Source organism: Chiloscyllium plagiosum, unplaced genomic scaffold (genome assembly GCF_037043375.1).
Source record: "Chiloscyllium plagiosum isolate Xiang-an unplaced genomic scaffold, Cpla_swu_hap1 HiC_scaffold_27, whole genome shotgun sequence".
Classification (NCBI taxonomy): Eukaryota; Metazoa; Chordata; class Chondrichthyes; order Orectolobiformes; family Hemiscylliidae; genus Chiloscyllium; species Chiloscyllium plagiosum.
This window is the reverse complement of record NW_028270165.1, coordinates 90,407,788-90,427,471: the sequence shown is the minus strand read 5'-3', so window position 1 is coordinate 90,427,471 and position 19,684 is coordinate 90,407,788. Positions and strand designations below refer to the sequence as shown.

General features: G+C 46.9%; 2 protein-coding genes and 1 pseudogene across 13 annotated transcripts in view; 1 reads left to right on the top strand and 2 right to left on the bottom strand.

The window, feature by feature from the left end:
* LOC148144978 (sulfhydryl oxidase 2-like) overlaps positions 1 to 19,684 on the top strand; it is a 146,216-nt gene that overhangs the window by 11,959 nt on the left and 114,573 nt on the right. Inside the window, exon 3 of one of the 12 annotated variants that reach the window (XM_087975474.1) lies at positions 14,507 to 15,877. The exons of 8 other annotated variants lie outside the window; for them this stretch is intronic. Coding sequence is in view for 1 of the 4 variants with exons in the window: in XM_087975468.1 (XP_087831594.1) it covers positions 14,507 to 14,675 (169 nt within the window). In the remaining 3 variants the exon portion in view is untranslated. Of the gene's footprint in view, positions 1 to 148; positions 992 to 3,667; positions 4,322 to 14,506; positions 15,878 to 19,684 lie in introns of those variants that run through there. 3 more of the 12 variants (XM_087975468.1, XM_087975477.1, XM_087975471.1) reach the window with 3 other exon arrangements.
* On the bottom strand, positions 7,678 to 13,666 carry LOC148144980 (uncharacterized; annotated as a pseudogene).
* The window catches only part of LOC148144974 (uncharacterized), a 271,778-nt gene continuing 262,441 nt past the window's right edge, over positions 10,348 to 19,684 (bottom strand). The window contains exon 4 of the mRNA XM_087975743.1: positions 10,348 to 10,781. The gene's annotated coding sequence lies outside the window, so the exon portion shown is untranslated. The remainder of the gene's footprint in view (positions 10,782 to 19,684) is intronic.

Sequence of the window (19,684 nt, the reverse complement as noted above, 5' to 3'; positions counted from 1 at the left end):
TTATCAATCTCCATGATGTCACCCCCCAACCTCCTGTGCTCCAGTTAAAAAAGTCCCAGCCTGTCATTATAACTCAAACCCTCCAGTCCTGGCAACATCCTGGTAAATCTTTACCGAACCCTCTCTAATAGTATTCTTCCTATTACAGGGACACGAGAACCATACTCAGTACTCTGAAAGTGGCCTCACCAACATCCTGTACAACCTCAACATGATGTCCCAACTCCTATACTCAATGGGGTGAACAATGAAGGCAAGTGTGCTAAACGCCTTCTTAACCACCCTGTCTCGCAGCGAAGCAACTTTCAAAGAACTGTGTACCTGAACCCCACCATGTGTCTCTCTTACAGCATGACACAGGGCCCTACCATTAACTGTACAAGTCCTGACCGTCCTTGCTTTAGCAAAACACAAGCCCTTGCTTTTATTCATACCTCACTCATACACACGTGCTCTCTCAGACACGCACACATACACCCCCAACACACTCACAGGCATATACTCCATCACACTCTTATGTGCACTCATGCATAAACTCACATCACTTTTTGGGCAAATTTGTATTGGCAGAATTATGTTTGCAGATACATTCAATTTTGCTCAAAAAGTGCACAGTCTGCAGGCAGTCAATTCATGTAATATTTTATGAATTCTTGCTTTGGAAATAGAACCAGTCTGATTCAAAATTGGGACATTGGCAGACTCGAACCTCACACCTTTATCTGGGCTGAGTTGTGACTTTTTTTTAAAAAAAAAACTGAAGTCATCTTGAGAATGTGAATCAAAAGATGTTATGGGATTTACATATTAATGAACTGAAACCTGCAACGCATTCTAAAAGGTGAAAGACTTAACAACAATCTTGGTTTGTTTAATATATCCTATCAGTTGCATGACACTGATCTTTTGCTATAAAATCTGTGTCTTATGATCCTGCTCCACAGCAGTGTTCCAAAAGCTCACACTTCCAAATAAACCTGTTGGACTATAACCTGGTGTTGTGTGATTTTTAACTTCGTTCAGGCGAGTCCACCACCGGCTCCTCCACATAATTTCTAGTGAGCACAATCCACACCTCCCAATGCTGCCAGTAAACTTTACAATGCCGATGAAATGACACACTCTGCACTCCTGAAAAATTCACTTTCGAACGAAACTGGCTGCTCATTTACTGATCCATCTGATACGCGACATTGGAAGCTGAGTGCAGAAAGCTGAAAGAAACGAGTAGCTTTAAAACAAAAACCTTGGCGCTCAAAGCTTTCAATGAGAGTCTGAGCGGGGGGTAAATTCAGGTAACTTTTATTGAGATCCAACTTTGTTACAGCTTCAAACCCCCTCAGCAAAAAGGCAGAGAAAAAGTAGCTGCTTTTTAAACCGTTCAAGGTCAAAGCGCACACGCTACCCCACCAACCCCCAACCCACCTCACTTCTTTACTATTGGTCACCACCAAGTTGTCCCTTTGTAATTGGGTCCTTGGTACAGCCTTAACCTGGAGGAAGTGTTGCCTCACTCAGCAATTTCAACCCATAACCTGTATCGCACCATCTGCTGCAGTGGGATTCAAACCCGGGAGCCCCTGGAACTGGGTTGATAGTCCAGTCGATACTGGCACTCAGCCATCACGCCTTCAATCCCCCTGCAATGGTACATGAACTCCCTGGTGCCTCCGGAGGTTGGTAGAGCTAGCGAAGCCCTTCCCGCACAGGGGGCAGCTGAAGGGCCTCTCTCCTTTGTGGATCCGCTGGAGGGTCAGCAGGCTGGAGGCCTGGGTAAATCTCTTCCCGCACCCGGGGCAACTGAAGGGCCTCTCCCCCATGTGGACCCGCTGGTGCCTCAGCAGGGTGGAGGAATCGCTGAAGGCCTTCCTGCACACTGGGCAGCTGAAGGGCGTCTCCAGAGTGTGGATCCGCTGGTGGGTTAGCAGGGTGGAAGAAGTGCTGAAGCCCTTCCCGCAGACGGGACAGGGGAACGGGCTCTCCCTGGTGTGGCTGCGCCGATGAGTCTCCAGGACAGACGGGACACAGAAACTTTTCCTGCAGTCGCCATACTTCCATCATTTCTCCACAGGACTGGATTCCTCGGGTTTCTCCATGGCCGAAGCTTCAGTTACACACAAATGCGTGTGGAGCCCCTCCCCACAGTGAATTCCTCTTCCCAGACCGTATAACTGTTTCAGGGTCTACGCTCAGTGCACTGCAACAGTATGGTCGATGATCCAGTCCCACGGATGCTGGAAACGTACTCAAACAGGAACCAAAACTTTGCTCCTTCTCACAGAATCATAGTTGAAAATCGTTGCGGTCCCGATGGATTGAGTGACTGTCAGACATTGACGTCAAAGTGAGGACTGCAGACGCTGGAGAGTCAGTGTCGAAAAGTGTGCCGCTGGAAAAGCACAACAGGTCAGGCAGCATCAGAGGAGCAGGAGAGTCAATGTTTCAGGAATAAGCCCTTCAAATTTGTTGATTTTGAAGCTTCAGTCTTCAGATCTTCAAATACACTGTTAAAAACAGATTACAAAAGTCATCACTATCAGTGCAGGGTAGAAATTCAGAACAAGCAATTCTACTTTCTGTGGAATATTCTATTCTTTAGCTGTTCCACAAAATTCAAAGCACTCACACACCCTCTTCCCCCTCTGTTCTCACTCTGCTCTATCTAATTCTCCTGAGGTGCTGATTCAGGATCTTACAGGGGCAGAAAAGCAAAAACGTCAAGACTGACATCTCTCTGAATTTTGGATACCTCCACCTGAAAGTTAATATCTTTCACAACACTGGGATCCTGCTGAGAGTGAGCAGGTCTGATTTTGGGAAGCAAAAAAAAAAGTGTCAATTCAGGGTGAACCTGCAATGCAGTTTCTTGAGAAAGGACCAGACACAAAATGATTATCGACCCCGGGAAGGTGGGAGTAAAATGAGACGTCAAGGCATTAACTCCAACACACTTCAGTCAAACGCTTCTGCTCCCAGTCAGGGCAAAACATGTTCTGAAAAACCAGCCTTCACAACCACACTCCTGATTCCACTGAAGACAATTAGAGTCACAGAGTGCAGAAACAGACCCTTTGGCCCAACCTGCCCAGATATCCTAAATTAATCTAGTCACGTTTGCCATCACTTGGCCCCTATATGGGCTGGGTGCTGGCAGCTGGGACTAAATTGTGTTGGCTATCTTGTCAGCAAGGATGCGTTGGAGCGAAGGGTCTGTTTCTGTGCTGTACATCTCTATGACTCCAGTTGCATTTGCCATCACTTGGCCCTGACCCATCTGAACCCTTCATTTTCAGATGCCCGTCCAGGAGCCTTTTAACTTGTCATCGTATCAGCACCCATCACTTCCTCTGGCAGCTCACGCCATCGTTCAAGCGACTCCATGTTGAAAGCTGTATGCCTTAGACTATATACAGGCCCAGGAGGGTGAGGTCTGCACCATTGTCCGAGATAAATGCACTATGGGCATTCCCGATCTGACTGGCAATATTACTAAGATACAAGAAGAGATCCAGGTATTCCTTGACAGAATGACTGAAGGGACCAGTTGGGGAAACTGCAGATCGGGTTGATGGTACAATTGGCTTATCAATTTAGCTATGTCTGTTTGTCGGTATTGGTATTGTTAGGTATTTAATTGCTAGGCTTATGAGGTCCCTTAGTGATATAGATTTGCCCCAGAAGATGCTCCTTTTGCGATCTGATGGCTCACCCACACGTGTCGATGGCGATGATAAATATGACCAGATGAGCTGCGAAGATGGTGGTGCCACTCTACAGGATGTTGATGGCTGGACCACCTTGAAAGGCATTCGTTTGGAGTATCCTTCACTTTCAGTGATCGTGGTGCAATCAAAGGGAGGAATGAGGATGTGGGCATCTGGGTGATAAAGTCTATAGCCTTAAAACTTGTCTTTAAACATTCAGACTAAAATGTAATGCTGAATTATTAAATACATTTACTGCACTAGAAAATAAACTGGCAGGAAGGCTCAGAAAGAGGGCAGAACTTAAACATAGGGACACCTGGGCTCACCAAGTGATAACAGGATGCTGTAAGGCAATTAAGAACGTTTGCCTCAGCATCGGTGAATCTGTGTGAACAGGACACCAAGTGATAACATTCACAGCCGTTCCCTTGTGAGACCATTTTAGTGCTGAGGCTGTTGATTCCCGTAGAAAATTAACTCTTAGTGCTTATCTGCACTGGATTGAAATGAATTGCATTTTGGGACTTTCTGATGATATTGAGTAGCCATTACTGGTTATTAAATACAAACTCTGTAAAAGGAAATATTCATAAAGCTTTACCTTCCTTGCTGCAGCCGAAGCTCCAGCGGAGGAAACAGGCCGCGGGCATACTTCCGGCCTCGGGATGGCCACGCTCCCTGGTCCCGCCCCTCCACCTCCAAGGTGACGCGTAAGCCCCGCCCCCTCCAAATGCAGATCGTAAACCACACCCCTCTGTGTTATCCCTGCCCACCCAGGTGTATTTGGAAGCACTGGCTTCTGCAGCGCTGCTCGTTCTGCGTGTCGCTGTGCTGCTGGATCATAAGACACAGAGTTAATAGCAAAACATCACAGTGTCATGCAACCGATGCAATATTTGGAACAAACCTGGACCGCTGCTGAGTCCTTCATCTTTTAGAAGGGGTTGCAGGTTTCAGTTCATCAATATATAAATTCCAGAACTTTAGATCAGATTCCCTACAGTGTGGAAACAGGCCCATCGGCCCAACAAGTCCACACCGACCCGCCGAAGAGCAAAACACCCAGCCCCATTCCCTGTCACCAAACACTACTGGGCAATTTAGCTTGGCCAATTCACCCTAACTCGCATGTCTTTGGACTGTGGGAGGAAACCCACGCAGACGCGGCGGGGGGGGTGGGGGTGGATTGAACCAGGGGCTCTGGTGCTGTGAGGCAGCAGTGCTAACCACAAAATAAAGAGGAATAGGGATGTAAGGCAGGATTTCAGGGAGCTAGCGTGGAAGCTGAGGGCTTGAACAAACAGAGTGGTTATCTCTGATTTGTTACCCGTGCCACGTGATAGCAAGGCAAGGAATAGGGAGAGATATCAGCTGAACACGTGGCTACAAGGATGGTGCAGGAGGGAGGATTTCAGGTTTTTTCAGGATAATTGGGACTCATTCTGGGAAGGTGGGACTTGTACAAACAGGACAGTCTTCACTTTAACCAGAGGGGTACTAATATCCTGGGTGGGAAATTTGCTGGTGCTATTCGAGTGGGTTTAAACTAGCTCAGCAGGGGGGTGGGAACTGAGGGTGTAGCTGTAGTGCACAGGAGGATGAGAGTAGGAAGGACAGGGACATGATTTCAGGGTCACAGGAATGTGCTGGCAGACAACAAAGTGGTTTGAAGTGTTTCTACTTCAATGCCAGAGTATCTGCAATACGGTAGGGGAGCTTGCAACACGGATAGGTACCTGGGACTTGGATGTTGTGGCCATTTCGGAGACATGGAGAGGGCAGGGTGAGGAATGGATGTTGCAGGTTCCAGGGTTTTGATCTTTCATTAAGAACAGCCAAGGTGGTAAAAGAGGGAGAGGCGTGGCCTTGTTAGTCAAGGATAGTATAACGGTGGCTGACAGAACTTTTGAAGAGGACTCATCTACTGAGGTAATGTGGGCTGAGGTTAGAAACAGGAGAGGAGAGGTCACACTGCTTGGAATTTTTTTTATAGGCCTCCGCAGAGTTCCAGGGAGTTGGAAGAGGGGATTAGCAAAATTTTTTAGGGTAGGAGTGAAAGGAACAGGGTGGTCATTATGGGGAACTTTAACTTCCCCAACATTGACTGGAAATGCTTTCACTCTAGTACGTCGGATGGATCAGTTTTAGTCCCGTGAGTGCAGGAGGCTTTCTGACACAGTATGTTGAAGGGCCGACAAGAGGGGAGGTCACACTGGATCTGGTGCTTGGTAATGAACCAGGCCAGGTGTTTGATTTAGTGGAAGGTGAGCACTTTGGAGAGAATGACCATAATTCAGTTAGGTTTCATTGAGCGATGTAAAGGGATAGGAACATGCCACAGGTCAAGAGTTATCGATGGGGCAAGGGCAATTATAATGCAATTAGGCAAGACTTAGAATGCATAGAATAGGGTAGCAAAATGCAGGGGATGGGAACAATTGAAGTGTGGAGCTGGTTTAAGGAACAGATATTGTGTGTCCTTGATAGATATGTTCCTGTCAGGCAGGGAGGAAGTGATAAGGTAAGGGAACCGTGGTTTACAACAGAAATTGCATCTCTTGTTCCAAAGAAGGAGGAGGCTTATGTGTTGATGAGGCAAGATGGTTCAGAAGCGATGGAGAGTTACAGATCAGCTAGGAAGGATTTAAAGAGACAGTTAAGAGCAAAGAGAGGACATGAACAGTCTTTAACAAATAGAATAAAGGAGAACCTAAAGTTTTCTATCGGAATGTGAGGAATAAAAGGATGATTAGGGTAGGAATAGGGCCAGTCAAAGATAGAAGGGGGAAGTTGAATGTGGGCCCTGTGGAGATTGGAGAGGTGTTAATGAATATCTCTCATCGGTCTTCACTCAGGAAAAGGAGAATATTGTAGAGGAGAAGAATGAGGTACGAGATATTAGACTTGAAAGGATCGAGGTTAGTTGCACACAGATGTTATCATTTCTAGAAGGAGTGAAAATAGGCAAGTGCCCTGGACCGGATGGGATTTATCCGAGGATTCTCTGGGAAGCGAGGGAGGAGATAGCAGAGCCTTTGGCTTTGATATTTGAGTCGTCATTGTCTACAGGCTTAGTACTTGAGAACTGGAGGATTGCAAATGTTGTGCCCTTGTTCAAGAAGGGCAGCAGAGATGACCCAGGTAATTATAGACCAGTGAGCCTTACTTCTGTTGAAGGAAAGCTTTTGGAAAGGAATATTAGAGATAGGATTTACAATCATCTAACAAGCAACAATTTGACTTCAGATAGTCAACATGGTTTCATCAAGGGCAGATTGTGTCTCACAAACCTCATTGGGTTTTTTGAGAAGGTGACCAAGCATGGAGATGAGGGTAGGGCAGTTGACATGGTGTACATGGACCTCAGTAAAGGTTCCACATGGTAGGCTGTTGGAGAAAATGCAGAGGCATGGGATTGAGGGTGATTTAGCAGTTTGGCTTTCTGAAAGAAGGCAGCGAGTGGTGGTTTATGGAAAATATTCAGCCTGGAGTCTGGTTACTAGTGGTGTGCCACAAGGATCTGTTTTGGGACTACCGCAGTTTGTCATTTTTATCAATGACTTAGACACAGGCATAGGTGGATGGATTAGTAAATTTGCAGCTGACACTAAAGTCGGTGGAGTACTGGACAGTTTGGAAGAATGTTATAGGTTGCAGGGGGACTTGGATAAACTGCAGAATTGGGCTGAGAGGTGGCAAATGGAGTTCAATGCAGCTAAATGTGAGGTGATTCACTTTGGGAAGAATATCAGGAAGGCAGTGATCTTGGAGTCCAGGTGCATAGATCCCTGAAAGTTGCCACGCAGGTGGATAGTGCTGTTAAGAAGGCACACGGTGTGTTAGGTTTCATTCATAGAGGGATTGATTTCTGGAACTGCAATATCACGGTGCAACTATACAAAACGCTGGTGCAGCCACACTTGGAATATTGTGTATAGTTCTGGTCCCCATATTTCAGGAAGGATGTGGGAAGCATTGGAAAAGGAGCAAAGGAGATTTACCAGGTTGTTGCCTGGTCTGGAGGGAGGGTCTTATGAGGAAAGGCTGAGAGACTTGGATCTGTTCTCATTGCAAAGAAGAAGGCTAAGATGGGATTTGATAGAGACATACAAGATGATCAGAGGATTAGATAGGGGATACAGTGAAAGACTCTTTCCTAGGATGCTGATGTCAGGGGGCATAACTTCAAAGTGAGGGGTGATAGATTTAAGACAGATGTTAGAGGCAAGTTCTTTATGCAGAGAATGATAAGGGCGTGGAATGCCCTACCTGCTAAGGTAGTCAACTCAGTCACATTCGGGAGATTTAAACAATCCTTAGATAAGCGCATGGTTGATTTTGGGATAGTGTTGGGGAACGAACTGAGAATAGTTCACAGGTCGGCGCAACATCAAGGGCCGAAGGGCCTGTTCTGCGCTGGATTGTTCTATGTTCTAAACTTAGTGCAGGAGGCTGAAAGAAATGAGCAGCTTTAAAACAAAAACCTCTTGAAGCTCAAAGCTTTCAATGAGAGTCTGAGCCCGGTGGTAAGTTCAGGGTAACCTTTATTGCAACCCAACTTTGTTACAGCTTCAGATCCCCCCAGCAAAAAGGCAGAGAAAAAGCAGTTGCTTTTTGAACAACTCAAGGTGAAAGTGCACACACCACACCTCCCCTTGTCCCACCCCCCTCACTGTCTTTACTCTTGGCCAGCACCAAGTTGTCCCTTTGTAATTGGATCCTTGGTACAGCCATACCCTGGAGCAAGTATTGCCTCACTCAGCAATTTCAACCCATACCCTGTCTCCAAGTAAGTTTCTCCCCGCTCATTTGCCAGGAAGGGGCAGTGTAGAGTCAACCAGACTGCTGTGGGTCTGGAATCACGTGTAGGCCAGGCCGGGTAAAGGATGCAGCTGGAACGACTGAGTGAATCCTTTCCCACAACGGCGGTTCCCTTCCCTAACAAGGGAGAGAGTGATACAGATGGGGGCTTTCTCCCCCGCACCACCCCCTCCCTGAAACGGTCTCATCGTTAGATTCCGAACTCCACATTTCTGACCGAATACCAATTCCGCCATCTGTCGTGGCGGGATTCGAACCCGGGAATCCCTGGAAGTGGGTTGATGGTCCAATCGATATTGGCACTCGGCCATCATTCCTTCAATCCCCCTGCAATGGCACGTGAACTCGCTGGTGGGTCAGCAGGTGGGAGGAGCGGGAGAAGCCTTCCCGCACTGAGAGCAGGTGAACGGCCTCTCCCCGGTGTGGATCCTCTGGTGTCTCAGCAGGTTGGAGGATGTGCTGAAGGCCTTCCCACACTCGGGGCAGCTGAAGGGCCTCTCCCCCGTGTGGATCCGCTGGTGGCTCAGCAGGTTGGAGGAGCGGGTGAAGCCCTCCCCGCACTGAGAGCAGGTGAACGGCTTCTTCCCCGTGTGGACCCAGTGGTGCTTCAGCAGGGAGGAGGAATCACTGAAGGCCTTCCCACACTCGGGGCAGCTGAAGGGCATCTCCCCTGTGTGGACCCGCTGGTGGCTCCGCAGGTTGGAGGAGCGGGTGAAGCCCTTCCCGCACTGAGAGCAGGTGAACGGCCTCTCCCCAGTGTGGGTCCGCTGGTGCCTCATCAGGGAGGAGACGTCGGTAAAGGCCTTCCCGCACTCGGGGCAGCTAAAGGGCTTCTCCCCCGTGTGGATCCGCTGGTGCTTCTGCAGGGCGGAGACGTTGGTAAAGGCCTTCCCACACTCGGGGCAGCTGAAGGGCCTCTCCCCCGTGTGGATACGTGGTGCTTCTGCAGTGCGGAGACGTTGGTAAAGGCCTTCCCACACTCGGGGCAGCTGAAGGGCCTCTCCCCCGTGTGGACGCGCTGGTGGCTCCGCAGGGTGGAGGAAACACTGAAGGCCTTCCCACACTCAGGGCAGCTGAAGGGCCTTTCCCCGGTGTGGACCCGCTGGTGCCTCATCAGGGAGGAGACGTGGGTAAAGGCCTTCCCGCACTCTGGGCAGCTAAAGGGCCTTTCCCCAGTGTGGACCCGCTGGTGCCTCATCAGGGAGGAGACCTGGGTAAAGGCCTTCCCACACTTGGGGCAGCTGAAGGGCCTCTCCCCCGTGTGGACCCGCTGGTGGCTCCGCAGGTTGGAGGAGCGGGTGAAGCCCTTCCCGCACTGAGAGCAGGTGAACGGCCTCTCCCCAGTGTGGGTCTGCTGGTGTCTCATCAGGGAGGAGATGTCGGTAAAGGCCTTCCCGCACTCGGGGCAGCTAATGGGCTTCTCCCCCGTGTGGACCCGCTGGTGCCTCATCAGGGAGGAGACCTGGGTAAAGGCCTTCCCGCACTCAGGGCAGCTGAAGGGCCTCTCCCCGGTGTGGACACGCTGGTGTGTCAGCAAGGTGGAGGAATGTCTGAAGGCCTTCCCACAATCTGGGCAGCTGAAGGGTCTCTCTCTGGTGTGGACACGCTGGTGTCTCAGCAGGGTGGAGGAATGTCTGAAGGCCTTCCCACAATCTGGGCAGCTGAAGGGCCTCTCCACCGTGTGGACCCGGTGGTGGGCCAGCAGGTGGGTGGAATGTCTGAAGGCCTTCCCGCAGTCGGTGCACGGGAATGGCCTCTCCCCGGTGTGACTGCGCCGATGGGTCTCCAGGGCAGACGGGACACGGAAGCCTTTCCCACAGTCGCCACACTTCCACGGGGTGAGATTCCTCAGGTTTCTCCATGGCCACAGCTTCAGCTGCTCACAAACACATGGGGAGCCCCTCCCTGCTGTGAAATCCCTTTTCCAGGCCGTATAACTGTTTCAGGCTCCACACACAGTGTGCTGCCACAATTGGGTCTCTCGTCCAGTCCCACTGATGCTGAAAACGTCCTCAAACAGGAACCAAAAAGCATTGATTCCTCTCACAGAAATCACAGTCAAAAATCGTTGTGGTCCCATTGGATTGAGTGACTGTCAGACATTGACATCAAAGTGAGGACTGCAGACGCTGGACAGTGAGTCAAAAAGCACAGCAGGTCAGGCAGCGTCCGGGGATCAGGAGAGTCAATGTTTCGGGCGTAAGCCCTTCATTCTTTGATTTTGAAACTTCAGTCTTCAGATTTTCAAATACTCTGCAAAAAGGGATTACAAAAGGGATTATCAGTGCAGGGTAGAAATTCAGAACAAGCAATTCTACTTTCTGTGGAATATTCTTTTGTTGTTTCACAAAATTGAAAGCACCATCCCACTCTCTCTCCCCCTCTGTTCTCACTCCGCTCTAACTAATTCCCCTGAAGGTGCTGATTCAGGACCTTACAGGGGCAGAAAAAGCAAAAACATCAAGACTGACATCTCTCTGAATTTTGGATACCTCCACCTGAAAGTTAATATCTTTCACAACATTGGGATCCTGCTGAGAGTGAGCAGGTCTGATTTTGGGAAGCAAAAAAAAAGTGTCCATTCAGGGTGAATCTGCAATGCAGCTTCTTGAGGAAGGACCAGACACAAAATAGTTAACGACCCCGAGAAGGTGGGAGCAAAATGAGACATCAAGGCATTAACACTGACACACTTCAGTAACTCTCTCCAACTCCATGTACACACCCAGAACGGAACTATTCCCTTGCACATTTATAGATCTTTTCTCATTTCAGAATGTGATACTGTCGCCAAGATCATGTGCAATAGGGTTAAGGGTGAGCCTAATGGGAACAGAATTCTGAGGACCATTGTCTACCAGATGTCCAGCACAGAAATAGTCCCTTCGGTCCAACGCATCCATGCCGATCAGATATCCTAAATCATTAGTCACATTTGACAGCATATCCCTCTAAACCCTTGGCCCATATCCCTCTAAACCCTTTCTATTCATATACCCAGCGAGATGCCTTTTAAATGCTGTAATTGTACCAGCCACCACTTCCTCTGGCAGCTCATTCCTTACATGCACCACCCTCTGAATATAAGAGTAGCCCCTTAGGGCCCTTTTAAATCTCCCCCCAACCCTAAACCTATTACCCTCTAGTTCTGGACTCCCCCATTCCAGGGAAACACCTTGTCTATTTATCCTATCCATGCCCCTCATGATTTTATAGAAATCTATAGGGTCACCCCTCAGCCTCTGGTACTCAAGGGAAAACAGCCCCATCCTGTTCAGCTCAAACCCTGACAACATCCTTGCCAATCTTTTCTGAACCCTTTCAAGTTTCACAACATCCATGACTCTATGACATCCTTCCTACAGCAGAGAGACCAGTACTGCACACAATATTCCAAATGTGGCCGAACCAATGTCCTGGACAGCTACAACATAATCTCCCAAATCCTGTATCCAGACGATTGGGAAAGTTTTCAAAGCCCACAAAAGACAACCGGGAAAACATTGAGGTAAGCTAAAAAAGTGCTGGAGCCAAGGAAAAACAGAGGATGCACAGCCGGTTTGAAGCTGCATGTGCTGCACTTATACCTGTTGCATTTACTTGTGGAAATCGGGTGCATTTGAAAAGGAAAACAGAAAAGATATCTCCTCCTCCCAATCTCTGTCCTCCTCACCTGGTAATTAACTCCCATACCTGAGTTGACAGGGTCTGCTCCCTCCCTGGATTCACTCCCGTTGCTACAAGTGAACAGATTTTCCCGCCCCAGGATTTGCCCAGACGGAAGGGTTTTCATTCATTCAGTGTCACTTCCGCGTTGTGACGTCACGAAAGGAGCGGATGGGCGGGGCCAAGCCGGGCGCACGCACTGCGCCTGCGCTGCCCTGCACCATTTGGTAACATCCCTTCGCTTCAGAGAATCCCCACAGTGTGGGAGCAGGCCACTCGGCCCAACGAGTCCACACAGACCCTCTGAAGGGGAACCCACCCAGACCCATTCCCCTGACAAATACACCTAACCTGCACATCCCTGGGCACTATGGGTAATTTGGCACGGCCAATCCCAATCAAGGCCAGTGAGCAATGTAGTGATGTGGGGAATGAACATCACAGAATGATGGAGACAAGGAGAGTAAATGTCCCAGCAATTAAAACTGGATTGCAAAGATCATTAAAATGTAAACCGAAAACAGTGTGTCTGCATGTGTGCTGCACTGTTACAAAAGTGAATGAATTGACTGCACACATTGAAGAGAATCATTATGATCTGAGACTCCTTACAGAGACATGGCTTCAGGACGACAAGGATTGGATCTTGAATATCGAGGGGGTAGTCAAACGGGAAGCTAGGTGAAGGTAGAGGGTTGGCATTGCAAATCAAAACACTGATCACAGTAATCCGGTGTCAGGTCGGATTTCAGGTCCTGGTTTCTCTGTCCTCTGTTGATCTCCCTGTTCCCACAGAGTAAGATGTTGGTCTGTTCTCAGCTCTGCTGAAGTTTTGGTTCCCCACCCCTCCAAAGAGTAACCCACCAGGCCCCATTCCCCATATTTGCCCCTGACCAATGCATGTAACACACTGGGCAATTTAAGCTTGGCCAATTCACCTAACCTGCATACTTTTGGATTGTGGGAGGAAACCGGAGCACCTGGAGAAATCTCATGCAGACATGGGGAGAATATGCAAACTCAACACAGACTGTGGCCAGTGGCTGGAATTGAACCTGGGTCCCAAGTGCTGTGAGGCAGAATTAAGAACCACTGAGCCATCATGCCGCCCAGATGTTGTTACCTTTCGTTATAAAACCTTATGTTATCGAGATTTACATATGAATGATAGTTGCAACCCACTGTAAAAGATGAAAGAGGTAACAATCCAGATTTGTTCAATATATCATTTCAGTGACAGGACACTATAATCTTCTTCCATAAATTCTGTGCCTTATGATCTTGTACTCCACAACCACCTGATGAAGGAGCAGTGCTCCAAAAGCGAGTACTTCCAAATAAACCCATTGGGCTATAACCTGGTGTTGTGTGATGTTTAACTTTGTCCAGGTTCGGGTGGATTGACCATGTTAAATTACCCAGTGTTCAGTGTTGTGCGGATTTGGTTGGATTGGCTGTGCTAAATTACCCATGGTGTCCAGGTAGGTGCAGGTTAGAGTAGATTCGCTATGCTAAATTACCCGTAGTGCCCAGTGATGTGCAGATTAGGTGGGTTAGCTGTGGGAAATAGTTTCACAGTAATAAAAGGAGTCAGCCATTTTGCCCATCTAGCCTGCCCCGTTCTTCATTGTGATCATGGCCGATCTATCCATCGTCTCAGCTCCTCCTCGCAGCATTGCCCCAACTACCCTTAATTCCCCAACTATGCAAAAACCCATTTTGAATATACTTAATGAAGAGAATTCCATAGATTCACTGCACCACAGGAAAAGCAGTAGTCCTCACTTTCTCCTCCTCATCTCTGTCCTAAATCTAATCCCCCTAGTCTTGAGGTCTGGTCTCACCCACCAGCAGAAATGACTGCATAGGGTATGGCTTCATCCCCACAGTGCAATGAAATTCCACTTTCCACCAAAATCTGGGATGTACTCACTCACTTAGTCGCTGTCTCACAAATGCAAGATTTCATTGTAACTTCATTGTTGGGCGCCACGGTGGCACAGTGGTTAGCACTGCTGCCTCACAGCACCAGAGACCCGGGTTCAATTCCTGACTCAGGCGACTGACTGTGTGGAGTTTGCACATTCTCCCCGGGTCTGCGTGGGTTTCCTCCGGGTGCTCCGGTTTCCTCCCACAGTCACAAAGATGTGCGGGTCAGGTGAATTGGCTATGCTAAATTGCCCGTAGTGTTACGTTAAAAGGGGTAAATGTAGGGGTATGGGTGGGTTGCGCTTCGGCGGGTCGGTGTGGACTTGTTGGGCCGAAGGGCCTGTTTCCACACTGTAAATAATCTAATCTTCTTCTGCTCCCAGGAAGGACAAAACATCTTTGAAAGCTGCTCTGAAAGTCCAGTCTTCACAACCACACTTCTGCTTTCGCCAAAGACGATTAGTGTCATACAACACAGAAACAGACCCTTTGGTCCAATTCATCTGTTCAGATATCGTCTCACTTGTCTGCATGTCGCCCATATCCCTCTGAACTCTTCGTATTCACATCCCCATCCAGATGCTTTTCAAATGTTGTAATTGTACCAGCCGCCACTACTCCCTCTGGCAGCTCGCTCCATACATGCACCACTCTCTGCGTGAAGTTGCCCCTCAGGTCCCTTTGAAATCATTCCCCTCTCACCTCAAACATACGCCCTCGAGCTTTGGACTCCCTTACCCTGGGGTAAAGACCTTGGGTATTCACCATATCCATGCCTCTTACAAACGTCTAGAAGGTCACCTCTCAGACTCTGATGCTTCAGGTGAGGATCTAAAATTTGAATTTAGGTTATTGTCAGATGCAACAAGTATATATAGATTTTTACTAACCACAAAATGGCTTTTCAATTTCAAATAATACAACAAAATGGCTGAGAATAATGATTGAACTCTGTGAACTTGTCCTGCTGTTTTGCAGAATTAAGCTAAAATCCAAAGATAAGAGGACAATGGAGTTTGTTTAAAATGAACACTGACATGTTAATTGACCATTTGAACTAACCTTCAGCTGCTACCATGGCACGATGATTTACGTAATTAAGACCCCTTTGGATTAACCTGCTGTAAATCATGTCACCTTACTACATTTGATTGGTATTTTCTTGTAATTAAGGCTGTACTGTCTCTTAAAACAACTTAAATAAATAATGTGTAATTTTTGAAGCTTTAACCGCTGTGTTGCTGGACAGAATTGTGTCAAGATGCCTTATTAAACGGATAACCTTGCTTTGTACAGACCACTTTCCATTGATTCTTTAGATCAATCGCGAACCAAAAGGCCCCTCTTCACTCTGGATAAGTTAGCCTGGCCAATTAACCCTAACCTGCACATTCCTGGGCACTACAGGTAATTTAGCATGACCAATCCATTCCTGGACACTATGTGTAATTTAGCACAGCCAAGTCACACAAACCTGCACCTCCCTGGACACAGTGAGCACTTTAGCATGGTCAATCCACCCTAACCCTGTACAAAGTTTAAAAAAAATTAATCACACACACCCAGGTTATCGTCCAACAGGTTTATTTGGAAGGACTAGCATTTGGAGTGCTGCTCCTTCATCAGATGGTTGTGGAGAATAACATCATAAGGCACAGAATTTATAGAAAAACATTATGGTGTCCTGCCACTGAAATGATATATTGAACAAACCTGGATTGTTAAGCCTTTCATATTTCAGAATGGGTTGCAGGTATCATTAATATGTAAATCCCAGAACTTCCTGTAAGATACTTTCTTGAGATAACTTAAGGTTTTATAACAAAAGGTGTCATCTCAGCTTAGACAATGCATTAAAGGTGTGAGGTCAGAGTCTGTCTGTATCCCAATCTTGAATCAGACTGGTTGTATTTCCAAAGTGGAACTTACAAAATATTACTGGATTGACTGCCTGCGTGAACTGCCGAGTCTCATCCACCAGCTGAAATAACTGGATAGGGTAGGGCTTCATCCCCATAGTGCAATGAATTCCCATTTTTCACCAAAATCGCAGATGTACTCCCTTTACTCAGTTGCTATCTCACAAATGCAAGATTTCATTGTATTCTTCTGCTCCCAGTAAGGGCAAAACATCTTCGAAAGCTGCTCTGAAAGTCTAGTCTTCACAACCACACTTCTGCTTTCACCAAAGACGATTAAGAGCCATACAGCATGGAAACAGACCCTTTGGCCCAACTTGTCCATGATGACCAGATATCCAAAATTAATCTAGTCCCATTTGCCAGCATGTGACCCTCACGGTTCCATGTACCCAGCCAGATGCATTTTAAATATAATTGTACCAGCCTCCACCAATTCCTCTGGCAGCTCGTTCCATGCATGCAAAACTGTCTATGTGAAAAAGTTATCCTTCACGTCTCTTTTAAATCATTCCCCTCTCACCTCAAACATATGTCCTCTAGCTTTGGACTCCCCTGCTCTAGGGAAATTCCTGATGAAGGGCTTTTGCCCGAAACGTCGATTTTCCAGCTTCTCGGATGCTACCTGACTTGCTGTGCTTTTCCAGCACCACTCTGATCTAAACTCTGGTTTCCAGCATCTGCAGTCCTCCCTTTTGCCTAGGTCGAACCCTCTACCTGTCTACATCTATCCCCAGCTGAAAATGTGTTGCTGGAAAAGCGCAGCAGGTCAGGCAGCATCCAGGGAACAGGAGAATCGACACTTCGGGCATAAGCCCTTCTTCAGGAATCCTGGATGCTCCTGAAGAAGGGCGTATGCCCGAAGCGTCGATTCTCCTGTTCCCTGGATGCTGCCTGACCTGCTGCGCTTTTCCAGCAACACATTTTCAGCTCTGATCTCCAGCATCTGCAGACCTCACTTTCTCCTACATCTATCCCCACTTCACCAACCAGCCCTTTATCTGCATCGCCCCCTAAACCCATCCCCAGTACTGAAGAAGGATTACACCTGAAGCGTTGACTTCTCCACCTCCTGATACTGCCTGGCTTGCTGTGTTCTTCCAGCCACCTACCTGTGTATTTTGCCAATTGAGACACAGACCTGGCGCAACGTTTCCAGAGTCTGTCCGCATCCCGACTCACTCTTTCCTTTTAGTTGCTGCAAGTCAACAACATGAATCCCAGAATGAAAAAAATACATGGAAAAGGTGGCAAGAGAAGAGAGTGCGGTACTCATAGATAATGGACAGAGGAAGGAATGTGCAGTCTGGGATGAAGCTCAATGTTCATTCAGACACGAGCAGCAGTAGCTTCAGAACCTCATGGTCCAACTTCTGCATTCAGACAATGGGGTGCCTCTCATTGGCAGGAGGACAAATGTCCTTCCGGTCCTCCTGTGCTTCTTATTGGTCAATCAAAAGAAGGTCCCGCGCCTCTTTTGCCAATAGCGATTCGCATGCGCACTATTTTTTTGCTGACACCAGCGAGCATGCGCACTGCATTGCTGACACCGGCAAACATGCGCAGTATGCTCTTTGAGGCTGCTGCTGTTATTGACAGATTTTTTTCCCCTGTGGTTCGAGATTTTATTGCTTCTGCATTTTGTCTGGTTACTCCACTTTTGTATGTCTTTTGCCCTTGTCGAGAGAGAGTGTGCCCCAGTGAGCTGTCTATGGGATGGAGCTGTAACCAGTTACACAGACTGAAGTAACATTATAGTATTCGCAGCAGGGAGTAACTGCACACATTTCCTGAGTGTGATCACAGTTTCAATTGTTCATCAGAATCCGGGAGCCAAAAGGACACCAGAACGAAGAGAAGTCGTGGAAACGCGGGGACTGTGCTAACGGATTCCATTCCCTGTCGGTACATGAGATTTATCAACTCAGTCGCAGTTGGGAGAGACATTCTTCAAAACATTATTACAACATTATTTCCATTGACAAAAACACATTCACGCTGCCTGATTACCTTGAAACCGTACAAGTGCCCTGTCATCACATCTTTAATCATAGCTTTGAACATTTTCCCTATGACATATGTTAAGGTAAATGATCTGCAGTTTCCTGTTCTCGGTCTACCTTTTTGAAGAAGGGAGTTTTCCAATCTACAGAAACCTCCCCTGAAACTAATAAGGTTTGGAAAATTAAAACCAATGCATTAACAATATCACTAGCTAATTTTTATTTAAGGGTCTAGAATGAAATCCTTTGGACCCCTGGGACTTGTGAGCTTGTAGTTCCAACAGTTTACTCAGTACTACCTCCCTGGTAATTGTAATTGTCTTCAGTTCCTCCTTCCCTTTCATTTCCTGATTTCCAGCTAGTTCTAACCTGTTACTTGTATCCTCGCTGCTGAAGACAGATTCAAGCTCTTTTCAATTCATCTGCCATCTCTTTATCCTCCGTTATTGAATCCCCAGACTCATTTTTTACAGAACCAACACAGCTTTTCTTTAAAAAGTTAACAAAGTGACAAAACTTTCCTTCCTGTTTTTATACTTTTGGCTAACTTTCTAACTCTAATTGCTGTGCTCCTGCCTCCATTATGTCTGATGTTTTTTCCCCAGCTCTTAACTCTCACATCAACCTGACTGCATATTCTATGGAACTGACCTTGGTTAAGTGTTGCAAAATACACAAGGGCAAATTTTTCATCTCCAGAAAGTCTTAGTACTGAACACGATAACATTCACTTTGAAATATTGTTCATTCAAGCTTCACAAGCACACCCTCCAGATTCAAAATCCCACAATGACACCCAGTTTTGTTATGATCTTTAATTTTGAAGAGAAATTTGAATATTCAGTGATTAACTGGAAGAACTGTTCATGAAATTTTCACATTTTTAAACAAAAAAAATCAACTGGATTAATTGAGCAGAATAGCATGTATGACCTTAAATTGTAAATCTAGTTTTGTTTTGAGTGACGGAGTAGATCCACACCAGATGAGGATCTAATACCTAGATTTAGGCTGTTGTCAGGAGCTTTTATTAAACACAAAATGGCATCTCAATATAAAGTAATATAAAACATGTTTTCAGGCTGCAAATTAACACTGTGTTTAAAATAGCTAAAAGCTGCATTTCTGCATTCCTGAGCTAACTGAATCACAGATTAAGCAAACAATGCCTTCTTCATAGTATGGATCTAATTAAGCTAGATAGGACATTACCGACCATCCTAGCTAACCTTGAAGCACAGGTATGAGGAGATAATGCATGTGAAACAACATTATTTCCCAGGAAATATCATTGGGTTAATCTGTTGTCCATTATGTAATTTTATTACATTTTATTGGATTTACTCTGTATTTAAGGCTGTACTGTCTCTTAAGAAACATATGAAAATTGATATTTTATTCCAAGTTAATCACGCAGTTTCTCCAAGGAACACAGAATCTTTTAATATCTGTCTTGCTGGACAAATCTTTTCCCGGCCGTTACAAATTAAAGTGTGAAACCTTGCTGAAGCAAACCATAATCCTAGTGTTCATTTGACCAAGGAGGGGCTTTCTGACACAGTATGTCGAAGGGCCGACAAAAGGGGAGGTCACACTGGATCTGGTGCTTGGTAATGAATCAGGCCAGATGTTTGATTTA